Source organism: Lissotriton helveticus, chromosome 3_1 (genome assembly GCF_964261635.1).
Source record: "Lissotriton helveticus chromosome 3_1, aLisHel1.1, whole genome shotgun sequence".
In the NCBI taxonomy this organism is placed as follows: Eukaryota; Metazoa; Chordata; class Amphibia; order Caudata; family Salamandridae; genus Lissotriton; species Lissotriton helveticus.
The window spans coordinates 1,689,421,184-1,689,448,580 of record NC_136061.1 but is presented as its reverse complement, the minus strand read 5'-3'; the positions used below and the strand labels follow the sequence as shown (position 1 = coordinate 1,689,448,580).

The 27,397-nt window shown below is 44.3% G+C and overlaps 1 protein-coding gene across 1 annotated transcript in view; it reads left to right on the top strand.

Annotated features, from left to right (window-relative positions):
• The window catches only part of LRP1B (LDL receptor related protein 1B), a 3,812,342-nt gene that overhangs the window by 3,409,892 nt on the left and 375,053 nt on the right, over window positions 1-27,397 (top strand). Inside the window, exons 74-75 of the mRNA XM_078683424.1 lie at window positions 11,721-11,843; window positions 12,093-12,230. Coding sequence (XP_078539550.1) covers window positions 11,721-11,843; window positions 12,093-12,230 — 261 coding nt within the window. The remainder of the gene's footprint in view (window positions 1-11,720; window positions 11,844-12,092; window positions 12,231-27,397) is intronic.

Below are 27,397 nucleotides of genomic sequence, written 5' to 3'. Positions count from 1 at the left end.
GTTACCCACTGTTAAGGACAAATACATCTCATATCTCTAACTCAATAACACAGCATATAAGGGATTAGGACTTTGTTACTCCCCCATTTTCTTTGAACCAGAATAGATGATGCCTCCTCCAACTCAGTGCAGTGATCATTCTTGTTATATAGGGAGAAGGCTAATCTAAAGGGGTAAGTCCATGTATATTTTGTCTTGCGTTCTCTTAGCGCCATTGTGACTGGGAGGAATAGCTGTCGTCTGGCAAGTGTGGCTTGGGCTACATTCTGGTAAAGAGCGCATGTTGCGCCCTAGAAGGATACCTTGTCAGTTCCTCACGCTTTCTGGAGAAGCCGCTCCTTGATTTTGAAGGAGCTGAATATTCCTAGGACATCCCTAGGCTTCTTGACTTCACCTGCAGCACAGGGCCCCACTCTGTGGACACGCTCAAGACGCACCTCCGATTCAGAGTCTCCCAGCACCGTCGAAAAGAGACCCACCATGAAGGCTTCCAGATCGGGACCTTCGCAACCTTCTTCCAGGCCCCTCACCCGAATGTTGTCCTGTTGGGAGCAATACCCATGGTCCTCACATCGAAACACCGTGGCTTTCAGCTGGGAGCTCAAATCATGAGAGTAGGCCTTCAAGGGACATACGTGATCCTCCAGTTCCTGATATTTTGCTTCCAGGTCAAGAGCACAGGCTCCTGTTGAATCAAACTCCCCCTGCAATGACACCAGTCACCCCCCCCATTTCAGCCTTGAACACATCGAAAGAGGCTCACATGTCAGCCTTGATGTCGTCTCTAAGTTCTTGTTTGAATTCATGCAGTGAAGCCATCAAATCCTCCTGAGTGAGTGTCATCGCTCCGTCTGGGTGCTCCACCCCTTCACTGCCCAAACATTTAGGTCCGTGGGTAAAGAAGCTGGAGACCTTTGTGGGTTGCACTTTTTTGGGTGGCATAGGGACCTACGCCCTCTGCTTGGTCGGGGCTGCTCCGCAGTTGGAAGGAGAATAACCCCCACACCTGGGGGGAATTGGGGTTTGTCCTGTCACCCCATCACTGTGCCCCTGCATAGGCTGGGAGTGCCTCTGTGGCAGGAAGATGTGTGAGCAGCGCTGATGGCACAGGCCACCGCTGGGTCAAGCTATCTCCCTGATAGGGTGCAGATAATTGCTCAGGCTCCTCGGCTTGGGGCTCACTGCCTGGGGTTTGCCAGCTGCCGCCCGGATCGCTCTTCGCCAGAAACCCATCTCCCAAGGCCCAGGGACCACCTCCGATCAGTTTGACCTCAACTTGTCACAGTCCCTTTCTATCTGCTCCTGCTCTCGACTCCGCTGACCAGGGATGCCTGGGAAGGGGTCGTCATCCGTGCCTCGCTGCCCCCAAGGGCCTCAGTGAGTCCCCCTGCTTGACTCACCACAAGCCTCCCGATCTGGAGTCACTGAGCTCCCTGCCTCTGGAACCTTGCCCTAGTAGCGCTTGCTTCTTGGAGGGTGGTGGGGCCATGAACTCCCTATTCACGCTGAAAGGGTGGCGGAGGCAGAAGCAGAGGCAGCATGCTCGATACAGGGACGCGCCCTGTGGCTCCCCCACAAAGCTGTGAAATGGCGCCTGACCACCGCCACCTTCCGGCCAGGCACCAGTCTGCTAACAAGTGCTCCCAGTGTCCTTGCTCATACTCGGCGAGCCCCCCACCTCTCTCCGCACCTGGTGCTCCACTTACTGACAGGCACTGGGGGACACCGTGCCCTCAAAGGTCTCCTCCATCCGGTGGGTGTTCCGACCTAGAGTGTCACCGTCTAGTCGCGGGTGTCACTGCTGGTCTCGCACCACCAAAGGAGCTGCAAGGGTGGCTGGGGGGTCGGCAAAGTAGTCAGTCCAATATCTGCTGCCTCTGTGGGTGTCGCAGGGCTCCTCTTATGGCTCGGGCCACCGCACTATGAGTGGGAAGCAGAATCGGGAGTGGCTGCCATTTTTGGAGGCGCCGCGAGCTCTGATCGCTGGGAGGCTTCCTCCTTATAACTCGAACTCCGGGGCTTCCAGGTTGATTTTGGGTGCTGAAGGTGCTGTAGGCTGGGTAATTAATGCAGGGCCTGGAGAGGAGCCGATCGGAGTCATGTCCTATCAGCCATGATGGTTGGCCACGCCCCCACAGCAGACAATATTGTCTAACTATGAATTAAATTCCATGATCATTAAAAGAAAAAAAGAGAGATTGCTTTAAAACCATTGCACCATTGCTCAACTACTGTGTCACACACTTTCCTCAAACTCATGTAGTCCTAATAACTCTCCCTAATTGCTTATTCGAGCCTTCTTTCTTTGAGGCACTTATGCCGATCAAAGATAAAGTGGTGAATCAGAAGGACGGAGGAAGAGTGAAAGAGCTGTGAGCTGAATCATGTACCAATAGTATGTGATCCTTGAGAAAAGGTCAATTATGCTATCTCTCTGCTCCTAGCTCTCCAAGTTCAAGCAGTCTTTGACAAAAGAACAGAAGGAAGATGAGGGCAACCATGTTATTATAAACCAGCTCCTCAGTGGTTAAAGAGTCATGGCTGCTCAGAATTCTAATGTAATTTGGTAGATTTCTTAGCTTTATGAAAAAAGTGACACTACTTCTTTATTCATTGCATTCAAGGGATAAGAGAAGACAAGTGCTTATTCATCCTCAAAGTAAGCATTTCAGAAACATGTTGTGCTACAAAAAAGATTATATTTGGTTAGCAAAAGCTACTGCTTCTATGTGTGGTGTAGTGGAAAAGTGTTATTTTTCTATGAAGGTGACTATAAATGTCATTAAAACCACTGGGAGGAGGTGGAATCATTTGACTTTTCATCATGCGTTAAACTCAGAGTAAATGGGAATTTTTCAACTTCATCAAAAGTGCTTTGGGCAAGAGCAGAGTTTACTACGGCATTGGGCAATGGATGTATGTCATATTATTGAGGGTAGAAGTATCGTCCTCAAAAAATGTTGTGGGCTAAGTATCAAGAACCCAAATATTCTGAACGTAAATATGTATAGATAATTATAGATTTGCTATTGTTAACTTCACATCAAGACACATTGAAGCTCTGCCTAATATCGAGTAGTACTTGGCCAGCTCTTGCGCCAGCGCTGAGCATTAGACCCCCCTCCATGCCTTTATTCTGCCTCGCTTTCTTTGACCCTTTTTGTGCCTTTTATTCAGCCTCACTTTCTTTGACCCTTTCTGTGCCTTTATTTTATCTTGCTTTCTTTTACCGTTTCTGTGCCTTTACTTAGCCTTGCTTTGTTTTGCCCATTCTTTGCCTTTACTCTACTTCACTTTCCTTTACTCTTTCGTGCCTTTATTCTGTCTCACTTTCTTTGATCCTTTCTGTGCCTTTTGCCTCGCTTTTTGTTTTTCCCATTCTCTTGTGTCCGCCGTCTCTCCCGCTTGTTTGCCACCTTTTCACTGGCTTCCTGCCTCCCACCTGCCTATCTCCCTGCCCCCCAACCATCCAGCACTACTCCCTCCTCCCAGGACCTACTTAATGGAGGCCACAGCTCGACCCCATTTAGCAGGTCCTTGGCCATATCCCCACTCCACCAATGAGCACTAGACCTCCCTTCTGTGACTTTGTACTGCCTTCCTTTCTTTGACCATTTCTGTGCCTTTATTCTGACTCACTTTCTTTGACCCTTTCTGTGGCTTTATTCTGTCTTGCTTTCTTTGACCCTTTTTGTGCCTTTAGTCTACATCGCCTTCTTTGATCCTTTCTGTGCCTTTTGTTTTGCTTTTTGCTTTTCCCTTTGCCTTGTGCCCACCATCTTTCATGCTCATTTGCCACCCATTTCAACCACTTATGGCCAATCCCTCCCCAACACCCAGTGCCCCTCCCACCTCCTTGGACCTATTTAATGGAGGCCGCAGCGCAGCTGAGCACAGGGGGCGTGGCCCTGACTCACAAAAGGCAAGCTCGTATGTGCCAGTCAGTGCCTTGACCGCGCCCAGCATCATGAACCCTGGGTCTCCTACTCCCTGCAGCTACCCCACTGCTGAACTTTGAGCCCTGAACATCGTTCCCTGCAACAACAACTGTTTCTGAACAATGCTGCGCTCCACGGTAGTACCTTTCTCTTGTCTGTACTGCCTCTCTGCCTCTTCTCCTGCATTACTATTGCACCTGTCACCACGGCAAGCACCCCCCACCAACCACACAGGACAGCTCGACTGCCTCCTCCTTAACACATGATCACTCTGCAAGCATGCCAGCAAAGCAGGGGCATCATCACAAGACTCACCCCGTGTCATTTTCCTCACTGATACCTGGCTCCCCCCAGCATCTGCTCCTGACATCGCCTCAGCAACACCCGATGGCTAGAAGATAGCACACCAGGAGCGGTCCAACAAATATGGAGGCTGAACCCTCATCCTCCACAGAGAGACCATCCGTTGCACCACCACCAGAGACAACGCCACCCCAATCATGGAACACCTCAATTTCAATCTCCAAAAAGACAGATGATCCACCATCAGGGGCACCCCAACTTATGCAACATCATTGCGAACTTCATAGACGTGCTTCGAATAGACTCCAAAGACTACATCTTCCTCGGAGATCTTAACTTCCACTGCAACGACTTCAAGGACGCCAACACTACCAACCTCCTCGAAAGAATAAACAACATCAGACTCACCCAACTAGCCACGAGCCCAACTCACATCGCAGGACACAGACTTGACCCTATCTTCACTTCGAGCAACAGAGTCAACTTCAACAATGTCTCCAAGCTCACTTGGACAGACCAGATCATCAACCACTTCAGCATCACCAGCCCCCACCACCACCCCCAAGCTTCCCAGCGCCCCCCCCCCTCCACTGCAGGTGACCATAAGTATCAGAGAGCCAGTGGTCCAATGCCCTCAACACTTCCCACCTGGAAACATCACCGAACCTCGACCAGGCTGTCAGAAACTTTAACACCTGGACCACTGACAGCATAGTCCCCATCAGACATAGGAGATCTACTGAACAGGCCACATGTTACTCCAATGATCTGAGAGCCATGAAATGTGAATGTGAGTAACTAGAAAGAAAATGGTGCACCAGTCAGGATACCACAGACATGACCAGCATCAAGATGGCCCTCAACCACTACCACTGGCTACAGAGAAAAACTAAAAAGAACAATGTTGCAGACAGCACAGAAGCCAGCTCCAAGCACTGCAAAGAACTCTTCAGCATCGCCAGAGAGTTCTCCAACACCACTGCCACTAAAAACAGAGTTGTCACTTATCAAGAACTTTGCAACTCACTGGTAGACTTCTTCCATGACAAGATCTACACCATCTACAAAATCTTTGAACCCCGACCCACTCCCTTCAACTTCTTCCAACACGCACCAACAGAATTTACCCCTGACACCTAGTCACCAACTAGGACCAGTTTACCCCATTGGACACCACGGTCATCATAAACTCTGTCCACTCCGAAGCCCCTACAGACCCTGTCCACACCACATCTTCAACCTCAAAGGCAAAAGGATCAGCAGTGAGCTGACTACCCTCTTCAATGCCTTTCTCATCTCAGCCACTTTCCCAGAAGGATGGATACACACAGAAGTAAAAGCCCTTTCTCGAGAAACCTACTACTGTCCCCAGTGACCTCACAAGCTACTGTCTCATCTCCCTGCTCCCCTTCCTTTTTAAAAAAAAAAATCTTTATTTAATCAATCATATTAAATGCTTATTACATATACATAAGGAAAGGAAGGAGAAATTATACATGATACATGCCGTACAAGCAGAGCATAATGTCTAAACCCAATTTTTGTTTTATACCACCCCCCACCTCCCCTCACCCCCCACCCTTTCCCCAGGACCATGAGAAACTATGCCAAAGTCGGATTGCAGCATAAAAAAGAGAAGAAAAGAAAAAGCAAAAAGTAAAGCAGAGATTGCAGGGATGAATGCTCTTCCTTACCCTGCCTATTTAACATACTATGAATCTTATGCCAATTCCCAAGTGTTAAATCCCTAAAATTGTCTATGTCCCCCCCCCGACGACAGCCAGGACCAAATTGTTTTAAGCCCGTATGGCCATTCTCTTCAGTTAAGTTTTAAAATATAGGTGCTGATTGGGGACCAGATATCCCCACCTCTTTCCCTTGCTCTCAGGCCTCTGCGTTTGTAGATCTCTTTCTCCCACCAATAAGTAGCTAATAGTTTCACCAGCCAGCAGTGCACTGAGGGGGGGTCTTTGTCTAGCCATATATTTGCTATGGAGAGTCTAAATACCGCCATCATAATAAAGAGCAAGGTCTTTCTGGGCGCCGTCAGAGCCTGGTTGCTTACCCCCAACAAAATGACTTGTGGAGACAGCAGAACATTATATTTCATGATGTGATTAACGTAATATGGCATTTTGCCAATCAATTCGGTTTGCCGGGGGCAAGTCGCAAACAGGTGACCACTGTCGGCGGTGAGCTCTCCGCAGCGAGGGCAGTCGATACCTGTAGAGCCTCCCCATTTAAAGATCCGAGAAGGAGTAATATATAGGTTCAGCCATGTTTTAAAACATTGAACCTGTATATTGGCGGAAATAGCTGCTGTTGAGCTTAGTAACAAGGAGTCCTCACACACTCCTGTATCCGCCTGGACCTTGTCCTGCCATCGACCCATATGTTTAGTAAGGTCGTCCTCCATATTTTCACTGAGCAGTGTGTAGTACTTGGAAATGGCTACCCCTTGGGTCCCCAAAGCCACCTCCATAAGGGGAATGTTAAAACTCTGAATCTTCTTTTTCGACAAAAAATCCCTGATTTGTAGAAATTTTAAAAAGTGATTATTTCCCACTCCAAATTTACCCTTTATGGCATCAAAAGGTAAAATTGAGTTATGCCTCATTAAGTCCCCAATAAATCTAATTCCTTTCTCCCTCCAAAGTTCCATATAGCCATCATTAAAGATTTCTGGTAGGAGTGTATTATTTTGCAAGGGAGTATACCTATGAATCCTATTCATCTTGTGTTTTTTCCTAATCACCGTCCGAATTTTGAAAGCGCCCAACAAGACCTTGAACTTTACTCTTTTAAAATAAGCAAAGTCGATGTGCCGCATCAAGCAACCATGTACCTCTTCTCCAAGCAGTAACCTGTAAATGGATGGATGAGAGCCGACTAGAGCCTCTAAAGAGCCTTTCCCTAGCAAATCAGTCATCTGGCATAAGTACGCAGCCCAGTAAAATATCGGAATGTCGGGGACAGACCAACCACCCCGCGTCTTAGGTAAGGTCATATATTTCAGCGCTCTCCGCGGGTGTTTCCCAGCCCCAAAAAATTTAGAGATGACTTGATTGAAGGCGGAGAGCCAACGTTTGTTAACCTCCAGCGGGATTGACCTAAAGAAGTATAAAACTCTAGGCAGAAACGGTATCTTTATCACATTGCACCTTCCCAGTAGTGTCAAGTGTAAGCTGTTCATTCTGTTGAAGTCAGATTTGGTCTTACGTAGCAGGGGCTTCAAGTTACATTGCACGATCTTGTCTACATTTGCGGAGATGTCCACTCCCAAGTATCTAGCTGTGTCCGTAACTCTGCTATCCACCAGAGCTGCCACGGAGTTTTTAACAATTATTGTTTTGCCCATATTAAAAAAATACCCAGAAACTGCTCCAAACTTTTGAGCCTCTAGTTCCACTAATTTATTGAGGCCACGGGTTTAGTAGTAGTTATGGCTAGATCATCAGCATATGCTAAAATCTTTGACTCCCCCCCTGGCGTTGGAAAGGCCCTAATGTTATTGTTCCCCACTATTATCCTGATGAATGGGTCAATGTATAGCACGAACAATAGGGGGGAGCACGGACAACCCTGCTGAGAGCCACGTGTGATTTTGATTATATCCGAAAGAAACTATGGCAATCAAAGCGGGACATGGCGTGCTTCGTGACAGATACACGTACTCGTGTTAGTGTACAGCCGTATTGAGCTGCTTGATTGCCGTAGTTTCTTTGCGATTAGGAGTTCTAATACCGGAGACCCCACCTATGGGATATATTGATCGTTCATTTTGAAAGAGATCCGATTTTTTGCACATATTGAGCACATCTATATCGAAGGATTTGAAAGAATTGACATTTGAGCCCTGATGAAGTCATTTGATGCATGTATATAGCATATGACGAAACACGTGTTGGCTGCCAAAGAAGTTATTTGGAGGACAATCATTAAAACTGGACATTTGGATTTTGTGCTTTTCTGTGGACAATTTACTTTCCTGAACTTTTGAACTTTATGAAGATATTCAGAATGTTACCTCTGCACTTATATAATGGTTTTGATTGACACAAGTATACATTGAATATTTATTGTTGTAGAGCTCAGGAAGAAACTTGTTGATAAATTATAATACTCAAAATTGTATTTTGAGTTTGTGTGGGATAGAGTGGTAACCTATCCTTCTTCCTTTGAGCACTCGAATACTGATTAATTTCTCTCTACTTGGCCTATATTGGTGGTGCGCCAGAAATTATACCTGGTTACCTCTTTTTAATCAGAGATATAATCATTTACTTTGTGTGGAAATTATAATTTCAGAACTGGATTATCAAAATGGTGACGTTGTGTGTATTCTGGAATTACATTGGGTTTTAATGCATTTTACCTACCCTTGAGGCCTACATAAAGAAAAAAATAGCAGCTATTTTACTTCAACCCCAGCAATATAGTAGTGGTCTATTCTCAAGTAGCCACTTTTTTCAAAATGGGCAAACTATTTGATTATGCTAATTTGTCTTATTGCTGCACAACTTTAATTCACACAGAGGGCATTGCAGCCCTTTCATATGAACTGCACAGGCAGAGGCATAATTCTGGCTTTTTTAAAGAAGGGAATGTGCTCATTTGCATGTGAGTATCCCATTAGCAGAGCCTATGCAACTTAGGAGAAAGCTTAAGAATATATTCTCCCTCAACACTCAATAGATGGGACAACAGGATGTGCAGCAGGTGTCATACTTCCTGTATTTGGGCCAAATTACCCCTGGACCAGCCTTTGGGGGCAGCATGGAACTCCTCCCCCCGTAACGATCAGTCATCTGTAACACACTATTCCACAATGACAGATGACACGGGAAACATCCTTTACAACACAACTTTTACAACGCACTACCATTACGACGCAACTTTTACAACGCAAGTCATTCCAACGAATTGCGCTTGAGGGCGCTCTAGGATAGGGAATAGTTTAATTACTATCCAACACCTTCCCTACTATCCACGGGGACTGGAGTTAGAATAGTAAATTAAACTATTCACTATCCAGTGCCCCCAACGCAAGTTGTTGTAACGACTTGCGTTGTAAAACCTGCGTCGTGATGGCATGCGTTGTAAAAGTATGCGTTGTAACTTCATACATCCGATGACACTGCTGCTCAGTGAGGTCACACCTGTTCTCAGTCCTACATTCTAATGCTATACCAATGTGCTCCTGAGGAAAGATGTTCATGTAATACGCCATACAATGGCATTCATCAGGTGAAACACACTAAACTAGCATATGATGAACATTGACTCATATTCAATAATCATTTATACTCAGTGCTCAAGTCCTAAAAAAGAAGTGGGGGGGACTCACCAAGATATGCAGAATGGGCATCACAACCCATGAATTCACACAAAGTGATGTCAGATATAAAGACCTCACATACATTTAGCAGGACTATCATGAGTACATTTGAGAGTATTACAATATTTAGCAAACTAGGTTTAGCATTGGGGTTATGCCAAAATATTGACGTAACCCTGACGCAAAATCTGAGCCTCATTTTATGCAGTTATTTTTTATAAACCCTGCTACAAGAAATTGGCAACAAGGAGAAAAGTGGCAGTAAATATGTTCTGCTTAATTGGTTGCACTTTCTGCGGCTTATTTACAAGCCCCCTGCGCCACTTTTGCTTCACTTTTCCAATGTTAAAAGTGATGCAAAAGTGGCACAAGGGACTTGTAAATTTGCCCCTCTGTATTTTAAAATGCGTTATGGTGTTAGGGCACCTGCTGCAGAGATCTTTGTGTGCCAGCTAAATCTCAGGGAATAATAAAAATAATAATGGTAATGTAACTCTGGAAGTTGACTTATTTGCTGGAGAGATCTGTGTTTTGCCAGTCCTAGTTATGAATTAAAGTAGCATATAGGGTTAATATGTCTCATGCAGAGCACATGTAACAAATAGATGACAGATTTTTATTTTATGTGAATGGGTTAGTGGGCTACAGCTTTCAAGAAAGAGGTCTTTTTGGTACTTGCAGTTCATAAACGTCATTCCTTCTAATATAATAGTGAGTTATGATGGACGTGTGGCTCCTACAACTTGTAAACCTCACTGTCTTATGTTACACATCCTTTATATTGATGTACGCACGTATGATTTATTGTCAACGTAAAAACCGTAGTGCGATGTAAAGCACTCTGACAACCTGCATTCGGATGAATTGTGCTAAAGTGCACTAAAAGAAATAAAACTAAATAGTGGTATTTACATTTTTATTTGTGTAAATACTGGGGAGACCAACACACCAAACATTCTTAGAGTGTTTACCTAGCTCTTAATATGCAGGGACTGGGCAAAGTCAAAATAATTTCTCTCTTTAATACCTGTGAAGTGATAAAATGTGAGCCTTTTTTCCCGTCCATTGCATCAAGGTGTGAGGCTCCCTTTAGCTCCCAGCCAGGAAACTCCAACAAAAAGAGGCCTAATGACGCCTTAACTTCGGTTTTTGTTATGGACGAAGCTGGAATCTGATGCCCCGCTTCCCTGTCTGCATGTTGCTGCTTAGATCTATAGCAGACAATGTGCCTGCACTGCTGACAGTGTCCTGGTGACAGAAAATAACACCAGGACGAGTTCATCATATTTCTGTGAATTCTGGGAGAATTAGGAAAGAAACTGGCGCTGCACTGAAAGCGGCCATCTTTCCAGCAGGGTAGACGGTGTCCAACCCTCTGAAATTAGTGGGTAGATGGCGTACCCGCGTCTACTTGACTCGAGCACTGTTTATACTATGTCATGTGATACAAAATATTGGGGCATATTATCAAGGGGGTTTATCTCCGCTTTTTTGGCTTTAAAAGCCAAGAAAGCGGAGATAAAATTATCTCCCTATTACCACAGCTAGTAGGAGATAGCGACCATCTTGGGCCCCGCTTTGCATGTCAGTGATATTTATCACTAATGACATGCAAAGTGGGCGTGCCAAGATGTTAGCGACTGGAAACAGTCGCTATCATCGCTATCTCCTATTACCAACTTTTGGAGATATTCGCGCTAAGCGTGAATATCTCCAAAAGCTAACACCTACCCCATAGCAGTTCTTAGCCATGTTATCCAATGGTAGGTGGATAACATGGCTAAGAGCATTAGCTCGGTAATGCATGAATATCGCTGACTTTTCAGCGATATTCATGCATTTCGGCTGATTTTTATCGCTTAGGAGATAAACCTTGATAATAGCAAGGTTCCTAAGCGATAAAACTCGCCGCAGCTCGGCGATAAAAATAACTAAACCAACATAGCGATAATTATCGCTAGTTGTTGGTAATATGCCCCTATAGTTTCTAATTATGAACATATCGATAATTCCGATTTGAATTTAACCATATTCATTTTATGAAGATGTCATTAACAATAGACATCACCTACTCTTATCTGAAACCTACATTGATTACTTTTCTCTGTGCTAATTGCCCCTTTCTTGGTTTTATTTCAAAGTGAAGTTTCCGTGTCCGCCAACAAGGTCATTCAGATGTAAAAACAACCGCGTGTGTCTACGCCCTGAGCAGATCTGCAATGAAATAGATGACTGTGGTGATAACTCAGATGAAGATCTCTGTGGTAAGTGGAATATAGACGGTCTGACCATAAGATAAAGAGGACTAAATTCAAAGGCACCTCTCATTACAATTACTTTATTGACCTTGAAATACATTTTAACCGATAATTTACAAGGTTCGGTTCTAGCAATCAGAAAAGATATTTTTCAATATTTTAGAGACTTAAGTGTTTCTTTGTAATTTCTGAGTTTTTCCCCCGTAAAATATGCGTGATATGCTAAAATCGTAATGTTTTCTTTAAATATTCTAGCCGCAACAAGATATAAACCAAGACCGTGTAAAAAGGATGAGTTTACGTGCGGAGATAAGAAATGCATCGCCGCAGAGCTCGAGTGTGATGGGTTTGACGACTGTGCAGACGGTTCTGACGAACACAACTGCAAAACAAGTGAGTTTGATTAATAGCTTACAATTTTTTATCATTAGTTCGGAATGAAACATATAAGCGCTGTCAGACAGTTTTATTTCACACAGAGCCAAACGAAATCAATTTTACAACATAATGCAGAAGAGAAAATTACAAAGGAACAGCCAACTTGTAACTGAATATAGAGTGGGGCGATTTAAAGGCATCGTTGCACAACTGACATGAACCCATTCTGTACATGACGCGGATGAAACAACTTCCTTGAAGTCCGTAATGGGAAATGTATTTGTTTAAATTGTTCAATTGCTGGATTTTTTCAAATCTGGACTTCCTGTGTAGCAAAGCGGCCTCCACTTTAGGCGTAGGATTACTCTTAAATAAGAGAAGTCAAAGCCTTACCTCTTACCCTTCTATAGAACACACACGTTTCCCACACGCATTCTCATATTTAAAATGCTTATTAATTTCTACGAAGCAAAATTGTTTTCAATAAGACCTCAGATCAAGTAATGGTGCCATTTGATTGCATTTTATTTCGTTTTTGCATGGGGTGTTCACATAGTTTAGCAGCCGATTAAAAGCCCTTAGCGACAGGGGAGGGAGGCATGTGAGGGGCATCGTTTTGCGGCTGATTGAAAGCCCTTAGCAACAGGGGGAGACGTGAGGCCCCCGAGCCCGGCATTTGGTGAACTTTGTCACAGGCGTTTGACTGTAGTTAGTGGTACAGCCGCGGGCTGGTTTGAACTAATGTGTTTGCCGCCTTCGTCGCAGTGACAGAACATGGTGGTTTTAGAATTTTCAGTCCATTTTTTTCTGCTTTGGTGCGTCTCATCCTAGCCTGGCCGAATCGACTTTCATTCTATACGTTAACGTTGACTCGGAATATAATTACTTGCGATTTTTATTGAGTTTACATTGAGGTCGATTCAATTACATGTAAAAGACAATCATCTGATAGTTCTTTCAGGTTAAAAATATTTGTCGGTTATTAGAACAAAACAAATATATATGTATTTGTCGGTTGTATATTATATATTGTTTAATCCGAAACGCCTTTCTGTCTAAATTAGTGTTTGATTTTCACCAAAAAATGCGTGGGACCTAAGATTTAGGTAGAAGCCTCGACTGTCCTCAGCTTTTGTCCAAACAGAACACATATTAGTGGTTTCAATGAATTCGAGTCTTCCAAAAAGTGCAACCCACCCTTCTTATAGACAATAAAAGATGATGCAGAGGCTGGTGTACTCTACAAATGTCTAAGGTAGGAATTCGCCATAACATGAATGGAATTACTAGGTGTATAACCCCATAGGCCTCCGCAAATAGAGAAGTTGTAGAAGTTGACAACCTTCTCGCTTTATATATAACAATCATTTCTTTGATTGGGCGATTGCCTAGTTTGTGGAAGAACCTGAAAACTCCTTCACAAATTCCACTTATCTTGAAATAGGCATTTAAAATCTGTTGAGACAGTGCGTTGTTACTGGTAAATAAAACCCACAGAAAACAAAATGAGTTTACTCTCCCAATTAGTGAGCCCCCAATATAAAACATCATGCACTTCTGCACCTATTTCCCACAAACCATTGTGTATGTTTTAGTCCTGTTAATTTGAATTTTTCTAGCTTCAATAAAGTCACCAATGCATTTATCAATTTCTGTAGACCAGTGGGTGTCCTCGATACCAGGATGGTGTCATCTGCTTACAACAACACAGGAACATTACGACATAAAATGCACCTTATCAGTCCTCATCGTGGGATACACACCACGTTCTGCCCATGAAAATTCCCATGGCATGAGTGGGTCTGTCCGTGCCCGCTGAAGCCTGGTGCAGGCTGGGCAGGGCCTCTTTTGCCTTTGACTAGGTCGTTGTTAGACGTGGCATCTTTTGTCGTGTATCCCCAGTCTTTTTACTTTCTGACCTCCTGGTTTTGAGACTTTTTTTACTGGTTTAGTATCTCTGAGCACTTTCTTACTGCTGTCCAGTGTTAAATTGCAAGTGTTCCTATTGCAAATTGTATTACGGATTGGTGTTTCAATGATTGGCCTATTTGATTTACTGGTAAGTCCCTAGTAAAGTGCACTGAGAGTGCCAGGCCAGTAAATCCAATTCTGCTAGTGGGCCTGCAGCACTGATTGTGCCAAAGGCTTGAGCAGCCTTTCAAAGGGTTTTCAGACCTGCCACTGGAGTGCCTCTGCGCAGTTTTTACTGCCATGTCGACTTGGCAAGTGCACCCACTTGCCAAGCCCTAACCTTCCCTTTTATTACATGTGAGTCACCTCTAAGTAGGCCCAAGGTACCCCTATGGGCAGGGTGCAGTGTATGTGAAAGGCAGGGCGTGTCCTGGTGTGTGTGACATTTCCTAATAGTAAACTACAGTTTAATTAATTTTTCACAGTCAAAAGGCTATCTGTCCCATAGGATAGAATGGGGAATGCTCTGTTACATTTTACGAGTATATTTCTTTCCATGGGGACAAGATCAAGAAATGGAGTTTAGTATGCCTTAACTTATAATGTATAAATGCATTTTTTAATACAGATGATTTTTATGTTCTCTGTTTGAAAATACCACTTTTAGAAAGTAGGGGCCTCATTTATGAAAAATGACGCATCGCTGCGTGAAAACAGCGAAGGGTCAGTTTTCATTGCGCCCTCCTTGCGATACCAATGATGGGTCATATTTACAATATGACGCATCATTGCGCAAGGAGTTACAGATACGTCAGTATTTCTGACGTATCTGTAAGCGCAAAAGTGACGCATTGCTGGAATGTGTCACAAAAGTGACGCAACTCCAGCAATGCGTCTTTTCACATGGGGAAAGCCCCATGTGAAAGGGCATGCGTCAGTCTTACGCCTGCTGTGAGGCAGGCGCAAGATTTTGACGCAAGAGCGTCCTAAAAGTGACGCCGTGAAATCTCATAGATTTCACTGCGTCACTATTACGAGGCTTTTTGTGGGGGAACGCCCCCTCTGCATACATTATACCTGACGCAGGTATAATGTAGCGCAGGGGTTTACAAAGTGACGCATCTGCCTACATGCGTCACTTTGTAAATAGTGCGCAACAGGAGGCATGTTTTACGCCGCCGATGCGTCACAAAAAGTGACGCATTGGAAGCGCAAAACTGACGCAAGGCCTCATAAATGAGGCCCTGGGAATTTTATTGCTTAGCCATCCTGTGTGCCTCTGCTGGGTTGTGCATTGACTGTCTGGCTTTTAAGTGACAGGGGCTGAGGATGTGTGTTCTCTTCAGACAGGAACTGATGGGGGTCGAGGTGTGTCATGCCTTTCCTGGATAAGTCAGGGCTGGGCTGAATAGACCTCAGCCACATTTAGAGTAGTGGGAGATTTCCTTGCACCTCGGCCTGCTCTACCTTGGAAAATGCTGCTATTAATAAATAGATTTACATTACTTAGATAAAAAAATAGCTATTTCTTTTTCAATTAAAAAAAAATCTTTGTAAGAAACTGGGGTATTAGTTGAGGGGTGTTAGAACTCACCTCAAATAATAATCACGATCCGTGTTAGGATGATTCAAAAAAGTAAATAAACCTGTGCTCAACCCAGTGATAGCTGTGGTTTTAACCAGACAGTCTTAACTTAAAGTCAATGTGTAAAGTAGTATACAGTAACCAAATAACAATACAATTAAAACACCACACAAGAAAAATACCCCAAAAAATTTGAAAAGCAGAAAGCATTTAAAAAAAATTAAAAAACTCCAAAATGACAAAATTCCATTTAGTAGTTATGAATTTTTAAAATGTTTATTTAAAAATAGCACAAAAAATCACTATGCGTTAATCGTGATCAACTGGTTGCGCTGAACTGGGAAAATTGTGCGTTTTAAGGTAAACTGCGAAGGAGCCCAGGTCGAATGCAAGGACCATGTTCTTCCCTGTCACAAAGTTACCTTCTTATTTAGAAACTATTTTTGGGAGGTAAAAATTCTTCAGCAGGGTCAGGCAGCTGCCTGGATTTGAGGAATGGTTTGATGATGGTGGCCAGATGTTGAACAATGTCTCAAAGTTGATCTGAGGCTACTCGGCGTCACACCCAATGCAGCCGTTGATGAAGGCTGAAGGCAATACGTAGATGCTACTCAGTGGCAGGTCTGGTGAAGCAATTGATCAGGTGATGCTCAGCATCATTTCTGGAAAGCCAACAATTGAGTGCTGCTCGGTGTTGAATCTGGTGAAGTGATCGATGAAGGTTGCCAGTGCCGATGCTCTCCATTGAGTCCAGTGAAGCTTTCGGTTAGGAAGGGAGGAGTACACTCTGACCGCAGCCAAAGGCCAAGGATTTCGGGGACAATACTGGGGGATCAGGACTCTGACAGATGACAGAAGAGGGAACCATGGCAGGTCTAGTTAGGAATGGTCAACTGGAAAGCAGGAAAAGGACTCTGGAACTGGTTAGCCAATTGGCCCTTGGAGTCACTTCTTGGGTCTTGAGCTCAAGGAAAGCAGGGTTTGGGTTCTCCAGTCGGTAGGGCAGTCCTACGTCTGATACTTCTCAGGTTCAGGAGTATTTTGAGGAGTTTACTGGGATGCTACATTTATGCCTAATTATCAAAGACAGTGGTCCTTAGACAAGAGAGGGAATGGTCAGGGAATAAATATAGACTAAATAGAACTATATTTTTAAGAAATGTCCAGCCGGACAGTTTAATATCTTGATAACACCATACATAATATCGGTTCATCCTCAGGACAAAAATGATTGCCTAAAGAAATAACAATTTCACTTGAACCCACGGTGGAGTTAAGCTGAAATAAAATCAGCACGATATGGGCGATCGAGTCAATTTCACAGGGTAGAGCCAGCGCAAATAACGAAGGATCAGCGGGAACGATGCCCGGGTCCAAGGATCGGATAGTAAAAAGGTGCAGGTCCACGATGGGGGTCCTTGCACAGCGTGAGACAAACTTGTCTGGTTCGAAACGTCGTCGACCAATATGCACTAAATGCATAGTTGATATATATTGTGCATGCATATGTCTATGCTGTGGATTATCTGCTTATGATTCATGATACTCAGATGACCCGATTTTGCCTACTATTTTTCTCCCTTCTTGTGTCCCTCCAGTGTGTTAGTCGGACATCGGCTGGTGTCCCACGTTCATCACACTCTGTGTCTTATTCCTCCTGCATTATTTTTATCAAGATATTAAACTGTCCGGCTGGACATTTCTTAAAAATATAGTTCTATTTAGTCTATATTTATTCCCTGAACATTCCCTCTCTTGTCTAAGGACCACTGTCTTTGATAATAAGTACCTTCCCACGGTCCTTAGCTTATTGTGCCCTGGGTTCCCTTGTATTGTTCAAATAACATTTATGCCTAATGCCAGCCTGTGGGTGTGTGCAACCATGGGCCTCTGACCACACCTTAGCCAATGAGGCAAGAGTTCCCCCTTTTATAGCATTTCTTGGTCCTGTGTAGTGTACTGTAAACAACCCCATAGTGCCCCTCTCTACCTAAGCACAACATGGCAGGTCCGTTCTACTCTTAGTCAAAGCCCCCTTTCCACACCCAGAGGTGGCAAACACTCCCCTTGCTGACACCAAGCCAGTCTTGGAGCAGCTCACAGTCCCACTGGGTTTGGAGCTAGGCTGACTTGGGTAGGCCTCTTCAAAGTATATCTAGTCTTTTGGCAAAGACCACAAGCCATCCAGTGAAGGGAAGGCTAACACCTCTGCACACCCAAGCTTGTTGTCCTGTGTCTCATAGCATATTCACATCTCACCACAGAAAGCCTTCGTCAGTCAGGTGACAGTGGAATAATGGAATAAAGGCCTTCAGAGCTTTAGTCAGAGAAAGGTAAGTTACTCTAAAAGTAAAATTTCAAACATAGTTTGGAAAATTATCTGTACAAGGGGTTATACTGTATCCTTGTGATTCCCTATGGGGCAGCTAACCACGCCACAGTGAAAAGGACCTTTGGTGCCTTTTCACTGTTAGGACACATTTAACATACATTTCTACATATCCAGCTTTTAAATACAGTGCCACCTGCCTTATTATGTAGTAAGGCCTACTTTAGTGGTGAATTATACATATTGAGTGAGAGACTGGGTGTGTGAGTGTCTCTATGGATGACTAAGTGGTTGTGTGAGTACTTGTATGGGTCTGCAATTGGGTATGTGAGTAGTTGTGTGGGGGTGTGAGTGGGTGTATGAAAGGTTGTGTAGGTGTATGAGTGGGTGTATGAGTGGTTCTGTGGTTGATCTCATCAGTGATGCCATTTGAGATGTCAGTGGCACCTCTAACCATGTCGTAAGTGATGTAATAGGTTTTAAGTAGTGCATTGTGGGGACATAAGTTATAGTTAGCTCAGGTAACTATAGCTGCTGAATTTTGCTGGTTATCTATGAGTAAATTCTGAGTGTATCTATAACGTCCCTGTAACCTTTAGTGTTTTTTTAGTGAATTTCTAAGGTTCTTAAAATGCTTTTTCCTAACTATAACGTCCCTGTAACCTTTGTTTTTTCATAGAGTTTCTATGGTTGTTTACATTTTATTTCCCAACTGAAACCTTTCAGAGTGAATGTGTGAGTAAATGTATGAATGTCACAGTGAGTGCCTGAGTGTTTAACTGGGTGTGTGAGTGGGTGCATGAGTGTCTGAGTGGGTCTGTGAGTGGGTGTGTGAATAGGTATGTGAGTCTCTGTGTAGATCTCTGAGTGGGTATATGTGTCTGAGTTCATATGTGAGTAGGTGCATGAGTGGATGAATGTATCTGTGAGTGGTTGTGAGAGTGTCTGAGTTGTTATGTGTCTGTGTGCATGAGAGATTGAGTGCGTTCTGCTCATTTTCTACTTGATTTCTGATTTTCCCCCTCACTTCTGACCTTTATTTTGCCTCTTTCTGCTCATTTCTGACCATTATTTTACATTTTTCTGCACGTTCTTACCTCTAATTTGCATCTTTCAGCTCGTTTCTGACCTTTAGTCTGCCTCTTTCTACTCATTACTCAACTTTATTTGTCCTATTTCTGCTCATTGCTGAACTTCATTTTGCCTCTTTCTGCCTATTTCTCACCTTTATCCTGACTCTTTCTGATCATGTCTGATCTTTATTTTACCCTCTTTCTCCTTGTTCCCCCCGATTGTGGGGGAGAATCAAGGACCCTCGGTCCCAGCTAGCCAGCATTAATCTCATGTGAAGAGAGCTGCTGGAAATGCAGCTCTCGGCATAAGGGACCAATCTGTTTCATCTCTTTCCCTGTCTGCATACCGAGAAGGAGATTAAACCTCCACTTCAAGTGGGCAGGAGAATTTTGACAGATCCCACTTGCTGGAACTGGAGGGTTTGCTCTCACCAGACAAAAGCAAATTGGCAATGTCCCAGTGTGGGCACCCCAAAACATAGCAGGTGCCAGCCTGGGGTGTTTGGCGGTCCCGAGGGCCATATATTGGGCTATGTCCTAGCGTGAGCACCCCAGAACATAACAGGAGCCGGCCCTGGGGAGGTGTCGGTTCCCAGGGCAATATATGACTCCAAGAGGGGGGTCACACAGCCCCCTTCCTTCTATTTGCATGAGACATACTGGGGAGGTGGTGGTCCCGGGCCAACGAATGGCCCAGGAGGGGGGCCCACTGGAGGTGGTGGTGCCCAGGGTGCAGGGGTCCATGTGGTCCCCACCAATTGCTTTGATTGCCCTGTGGAGGTGGTGGTCCCAGGGCTTTCTAAAAGCCCAAGAGGGTGGTCCGCATGGCACCCTCCTTTATTAAAAACAAAGCCCCAGGGAGGCGGTGTCCCCAGGTTCTTTTCTAGAAGTCCAGGAGGGGTCCGTGCAGCCTCTCTCCATTATTTAAAATAAAGCCCCTGGAAGGTGGTAGTCCAGGAGGCTGAAAGAGTCTCAGGAGGGGGGGGCATACGGGAGCCCGTGACATAACTAAAGTTGAAGGGGCTTCCCTGCGAGGTACATAGAAGGGCCCTCGCTCCGGATTTAATCCAGAGCTCCCAGGTCTGAGTACATTGCTGAGGGGACCCCCACCAGCTTGGGGCTTCCCGCACTGTGGGGGATGCAGGGCCCTGTGTTACGCTCCTGCCGGGTGCCCTTTTGAAAACAAGCATGTTGTTTTTTAAAATGTTTTGTGGCAAATTTTTGAATTTCACAAATTTGTGGCAAATACTTTTTTTTTAAAGAAAAGCTTTTTTGCCCTGCTGAGGTCCCTCTCGGACCACAAAACCAAGGCATGGGGGTCAGGATATTCCTATCCTGCCCCCTTTTCTTTTTATTCACTTTTTTGGTGGGGTGACTCAACTGAATCCCAAAATGGCTGGCAACACTTCCTTGTTGAAGTGTTGGCAGCTCATCAGAGCTCTGCATTTCCCTAACTAAGCTTGTTATTACTCGTAAAGTGGCCGTGATCATAAATAAACAAATTTGATTTCATTTTGTGGCATATGTTTTGGTATTCTTGTGTAGTTTACACTATGTGGGAAGTACGATCTAGATATTGCAATGCGATTCATGGTCAGGGCATAGATGAAGTTCTTAAAATGTCATTCTTTAGTATTGACAGTGTTCCAGTACACACAAGAAGGGGAGACAGAGGATGGATGTTCAGGAGACTAGAATCTGAATATATTATTCAACTCAACAGCAAATATCTGGGTGGCCTCAACCTGGATTCCTCATCCTGGTTGAGGCCACCCAGATATTTGCTGTTGAGTTGAATAATATATTCATATTCTAGTCTCCTGAACATCCATGTACATGTACATTTGGGATAAAGTGATCCTTTTGATTTGATGTATATGTGATCCAGTTGTGTTTAGTGACATTGATATTGATACTGCATATTTGAGGAACAGCTTTGTGTTATGGCTAGAATATAATGTAGTTTGATAGCAAGTGATCTCTTGAATGGCACTGCAAGAAGTATAGTGTTGAGTCCTTTTTTTCTTTTTTCTTTTTACTTTTTCTTTTATACTCTGTTTACACGTCTTTGTAGGGATTTTTTCAGTTTTTTAAGATTTTGGTTTGGATTTCAATATGAGACTATATCAGTACATTTGTGGTATTTCTTTATGGGATCCAGTGAGAGTTAGGGGGCCAGGATACCATCCTACGGTCTGGGTCACTTGGCAATGATGTGTGAGAGTGGCTCAAGAGAGGTATCGGTTGTCCGAAGCAGCTATTAGGGAGTTTTTAATCACATATACCAGGATTATCACACTAGCCAGGTAAATGTGCATGTATTTATATATCTTCTGGTTATATAGATTTTTTTGGCTATATGGACAAACTGATATAAAATTTGGTATGTTGCTGGTGATAGGACAGAGCCAACAGCACATTAGATTCTCACACTGGTGGCTTTATCTGCTGCAATATGTATTATATTGATTCTTCTAAATTATGAATTGTTTTTTCAAATATTCTGGTATATTGTGTTTGCATTTTTTTTATTGTTTATGAAATGACAAGGCTGTCTTCCAAACTATAATAACACATGCGGCATGGAACTTCCACTATTCTTTTTTATAATTTTGATGCTTCGTTATGTTTGTTTTCTATAGAAAAGAGGGCACTTTTGTACTGTGGTGTTGTGACTTTGACAATGACCTAGGAGGTTGATACGTGTCAGCCTAAATACACTTTATTGGTGAAGAACATCGAGGACTGCTGGCGGCTTCTTGCTCGGCAGCGCGAGTATCTGTGCTCTTTTCATAGGGTCCTGTGCCCGTCTTGCCCGTCACCGACCCCATTAGGTGAAAGCTGTCGAGAGAAATGCAGGAAGCAACATGAGAGCGTTTTATAATACCTACTGGCGGTCGCCAGTAGGTAGTTATAGTTAGAACCTAGTTTCCATATGAAAAGCATTTTTTGATTTGCTAATAACTTTGGCGTTGTTTGATGAATCTTTGTGGAATTCTCAAAAAAAAAGTCTATCCAGGTCAGCTTGTATCCTGAAAGTTTGGGGGTGATTTGTGAAGCGGGGGCTGAGAAAAAAGGGGGTCCCAAAACACGTTTTCCCCATGTTAATTTCAATAGGAAATTTTGTGCGAGCTAGATCCCGAACTGCTGAACGGAATGAGCCCAAATTTGGCAGGAAGGTAGAGCTTGGTTCATAAAGTGACCATTTTTTAAATGGCGTAAATTCGTTCAGTAGTTTTTGAGAAATTCAAAAAATAAGACTCGAAAAATCATTTTCCCATAGGAAACGTTGTGCAAGGCTACAGCAGAAACTGCTGAACGGAATTACACAAAATTTGGCACAAAGGTAGTGCTTGGATCAGAATGAGACCTTTTATTAACTGGTGTAAATCCGTTAAGTAGTTGCTGAGAAATTAGAAAAATAAATGTTTTGATATGTGTGCAGAGCCTAAGTCGCGTGCCAGAGCTTCACTGTGATTGGCTGCTAGTAGTCCAAACCAGGAAGTTTTGGCTGCCATCTTATGGCTCAGTAGAAGCGAGTCACCCAAAAACAGAGAAAGAAAGGTATAAAACAAGGGAAGGGGGCAGGGTAGAAACACCCTTACTCCCTAGGCCTGCTCAGGGGGTCCCAAAAGGATCCCCAGGGCCCAAAAAAGTATTTTAAAAATAAATAAAATCAGCAGAATTCATGCTAGGGTCACACATTTTAATTTAATGAGGCCCTTGGGTTGGCTAGGTTCCGGGGGCATTTCTTAAAAATAATAGTGGGGGCTCGCAGGGGTTGCTGTGGCCCGCTGGGCCTCATGTTGGGAGCGGGGTTGCGCAGCCCCCCTCCTGGAGGCCTGTATGTGCTTATAACTTTGGCTTTGTTTGACGAATCTTTATCAATTTATCCAAAAAGTTCTTCTTTTTTTGATTAGGTCCTATATTGAAAGTTTGGGGGTGAATGGTGTAGGAGGTGCTGAGAAAAAAGGGAGTCCCAAAACGTGTTTTCTCCATGCAGTTTCGATACGAAACTTTACAGAAGACTACAGGTGAAACTGCTGAACGGAATTACAGCATATTTGGCAGGGAGAAAGGTGGTGGTCCAGAAAGGACACTTTTGTTTACATAGTGTAAATCTGTTCAGTAGTTTTTAAGAAATATCAAATTTTAAAGATATTGATATTTGAGAATTCTGACATATGATTGGCTGAGTAGTTACAAGCACGAGCGTGCGGCTCATTGGCTGTGAACTGTTGAAACTAGGAAGTGTTGGCAGCCATTTTGTGATTTACTCCGTTAGCTCGCATGTCTCCGTGTAGAAGCCATTGGGTACGCAGTTTTACCTCTGCGAGGCAACACTGGCATCTGTGTGAGATATGCCTTTCACGCTGCCTCTCCTGATATCACTAGGTCGTGGCTATGTCTTTAGAAGCCCATTAGTCCCTCCAATCTCTTTACATTTGAAAGCTAGTACGTTGCTGTGGGGCGCAGGTGTTCCTTTGCGAGACTGGGTGCGAACTGTTGATAAGTCACACTATATGAGCATTAAAAAGCCATTTTGTGATTGAGTCCGTCAGCTCACATCTGTCCGAGTCAACTCTGAAAACATACCGGAGCTCTGTCTGTGAGAGATACCCCTTTCACGCTGCTTCTCCCCACATCTGTAGGTAACGCATCCTGTTCCCAAATCACCAGCATACCCCAACAACCTTATTGGGGCCACAATTCTGCCTCTTCGAACTAGTGGTGGGCTCGCAGCTGTTCTGGTGGGACTTCTCAGGGCTGCAGTTGTATCTGTGACGTCAAGAATGGAAATACACCGCTGGTCTCTCTCTGCAAGATACCCCCTTCATGCTCCCTCTGACCAACATCACCAATTTGAAGCTATGCCTTTAGAAGCCTGTGCGTTTTTCTCGCAGCTCTCTACCGTTGCAAGCTACTACGCTGCTGTGCCTCTACCTCTGTGAGGTACTACGCTGCTGTTCATTTGTGAGCGGACGGCTCTGCGAGTTAAGCCCATGGGCCGCAGCTGTCCCTCTGCGAGCCTGAGTGCAAACTGTTCATAAGTCACACTACATGAGTATTGAAAAGCCATTTTGCGACTCAGTCCGTCAGCTGGCATCTGTCCGAGGCATTTCTGAAAACATATTGGAGTTCTTTCTCTGGGAGATACCCCTTTCACGCTGTATCTCCCCACATTAGCAGGTAACACACCCTCTTCCCACATCACCAGCATACCCCAACAACCTTCTTGGACCCAGAAGTGTCCCTGTGCAGTTGGACAAATACGAATCTTAGTCATGTATAGATTTACATATAAAACATTTTATTTAAACAAACCATCAACAAATAAAACTATGTACAGCCATGGCATGTCATCGCTGTCCATTTTGATTCACAGCCTGCAATTCAAAAAGAAAGATAAGATGGTGCATCATGCATCTAGGAAAAGAGATAGAGAGAGAAAGAGTGAGAGATAGGGAGAGGAAGAGGAAGAAAGAAAGAGTGAGAGAGAGGAAGACAGAGAAAGAGAAATAGTGAGAGAGAGAAAGAGTAAGATAAAAGGAAGAGGGGAAGAGAAACAGTGTGAGAGAGAGGAACACAGAGAGAGAAAGAGTGAAAAAGAAGAAGAGAGAAAGAGTGAGCTACAAGGAAGTGAGAAACAGTGTGTGAGAGAGGAAGATAGAGAAAGAGAGAGAAAGAGAGAAAGAATGAGATACAAGGACGAGAGAAAGAGAGAATCAGTGTGAGAGAGAGGAAGAGAGAGAAAGAGTGAGAGCGAGGAACAGCGAGAGAAGGAGTGAGAGAGAGGAAGAGAGAGAAAGAGTGAGAGAGAGGAAGCCAGCCAAAGAGAGAAAGAGTGAGACAGAGACAATGAGAGAATCAGTGTGAGAGACAGGAAGAGAGAGAGAGATAAAGAGAGAAACAGTTTGAGAGAGAGGAAGAGAGAGAGATAAAGAGTGAGAGAGAGGAGGAGAGAAAGAAAGAATGAGACAGAGAAAAATAGAAAGTGTGAGAGAGAGAAAGGAACAGATGGAGAGGGATTGTTGAGACTGGAAAAATCTTTGCAGCTCACCTTTGTGCCACCGGTGTGTCTCCAGCCACGTGCCGGGAGATAGTGCAGATCTCAAGTTAGTGATCTGAAGGATAAGGAGGGAAAGAGTGAGAGAGAGAAAGAGTAGGATACAAGGAAGAGAGAAAGAAAAACAGTGTGACACAGAGGAAGACAGAGAGAGAAAGAGTGAGAGCGAGGATGAGAGAAAGAGTGAGCTACAAGGAAGAGAAACAGTGTGAGAGAGAGGAAGACAGGGAAAGAGTTAGAAAGAGTGTGGTACAAGGAAAAGAGAAAGAAAGAATCAGTGTAAGCGAGGAAGAGAGAGAAAGAGTGAGAGAGAGGAAGAGAGAGGAAAAATGTGAGGGAGAGGAAGAGAGAGAGAAAGAGTGAGAGAGAGGAAGAGGAGAGAGAGAGAAAGAGTGAGAGAGGAAGAGAGAAAGAGTGAGAGAGGAAGAGAGAGACAAAGAGTGAGAGAGAGGAAGATGGAGAGAGAGCCAGTGAGAGAGGAAGAGAGAAAGCGTGAGGGAGAGGAACCCAGCCAAAGAGAGAAAGAGTGAGACAGAGAGGAAGACAACAAGAGATACTGTGTGAGAGACACGAAGAGAGAGATAAAGAGAGAAACAGTGTGAGAGAGAGGACGACAGGGAAAGAGTTAGAAAGAGTGCGGTACAAGGAAAAGAGAAAGAAAGAATCAGTGTAAGCGAGGAAGAGAGAGAAAGAGTGAGAGAGAGGAAGAGAAAGGAAAAATGTGAGGGAGAGGAAGAGAGAGAGAAAGAGTGAGAGAGAGGAAGAGAGAGAGAAAGAGTGAGAGAGAAAGAGAGAAAGAGTGAGAGAGGAAGAGAGAGACAAAGAGTGAGAGAGAGGAAGATGGAGAGAGAGCCAGTGAGAGAGGAAGAGAGAAAGCGTGAGGGAGAGGAAGCCAGCCAAAGAGAGAAAGAGTGAGACAGAGACAATGAGAGAATTAGTGTGAGAGACAGGAAGAGAGAGAGAGATAAAGAGAGACACAGTTTGAGAGAGAGAAAGAGAGAGAGATAAAGAGTGAGAGAGAGGAGGAGAGAAAGAAAGAATGAGACAGAGAAAAATAGAAAGTGTGAGAGAGGGAAAGGAACAGATGGAGAGGGATTGTTGAGACTGGAAAAATCTTTGCAGCTCACCTTTGTGCCACCGGTGTGTCTCCAGCCACGTGCCGGGAGATAGTGCAGAGCTCAAGTTTAGTGATCTGAAGGATAAGGAGGGAAAGAGTGAGAGAGAGAAAGAGTAGGATACAAGGAAGAAAGAAAGAAAAACAGTGTGACACAGAGGAAGACAGAGAGAGAAAGAGTGAGAGCGAGGACGAGAGAAAGAGTGAGCTACAAGGAAGAGAAACAGTGTGAGAGAGAGGAAGACAGGGAAAGAGTTAGAAAGAGTGCAGTACAAGGAAAAGAGAAAGAAAGAATCAGTGTAAGCGAGGAAGAGAGAGAAAGAGTGAGAGAGAGGAAGAGAGAGGAAAAATGTGAGGGAGAGGAAGAGGGAGAGAAAGAGTGAGAGAGAGGAAGAGAGAGAGAGAGAAAGAGTGAGAGAGGAAGAGAGAAAGAGTGAGAGAGGAAGAGAGAGACAAAGAGTGAGAGAGAGGAAGATGGAGAGAGATCCAGTGAGAGAGGAAGAGAGAAAGCGTGAGGGAGAGGAACCCAGCCAAAGAGAGAAAGAGTGAGACAGAGAGGAAGACAACGAGAGATACTGTGTGAGAGACAGGAAGAGAGAGATATAGAGAGAAACAGTGTGAGAGAGAGGAAGAAAGAGATAAAGAGAGAGGGAGAGGGAGAGGAAGAGAGAAAGAAAGAATGAGACAGAGAAAAAGAGAAAGCATGAGAGAGAGAAAGGAAGAGATGGAGAGGAAGTGTTGAGACTGGAGAAAATCTTTGCAGCTCACCTTTGTGCCACTGGTGTGTCTCCAACCACGTGCAAAGAGATACTGCGGCCCTCAAGTTTAGTGATCTGAAAAATGGTATAGAATTAGTAATTGCAGAGTAAATACAACTGTACACGCGTAATTTTTTTTCCCAATAATGTGCAATAAGGGTGGTGTACCCCATCCACTCCCACTGCTTGGCGGTGTCTGTGCGCTCTCCTGCGCACAGACTGCTGCACACTATCCACTCCCACCGCCCAGAGATGACTGCCCGCTGCTGCGGAAAGAAGTCTCTCAGCTCACCTTCCGCCACTGGCGTGTGTGTGAGAGGGTCCACTACATGCCGAAGCAACCTC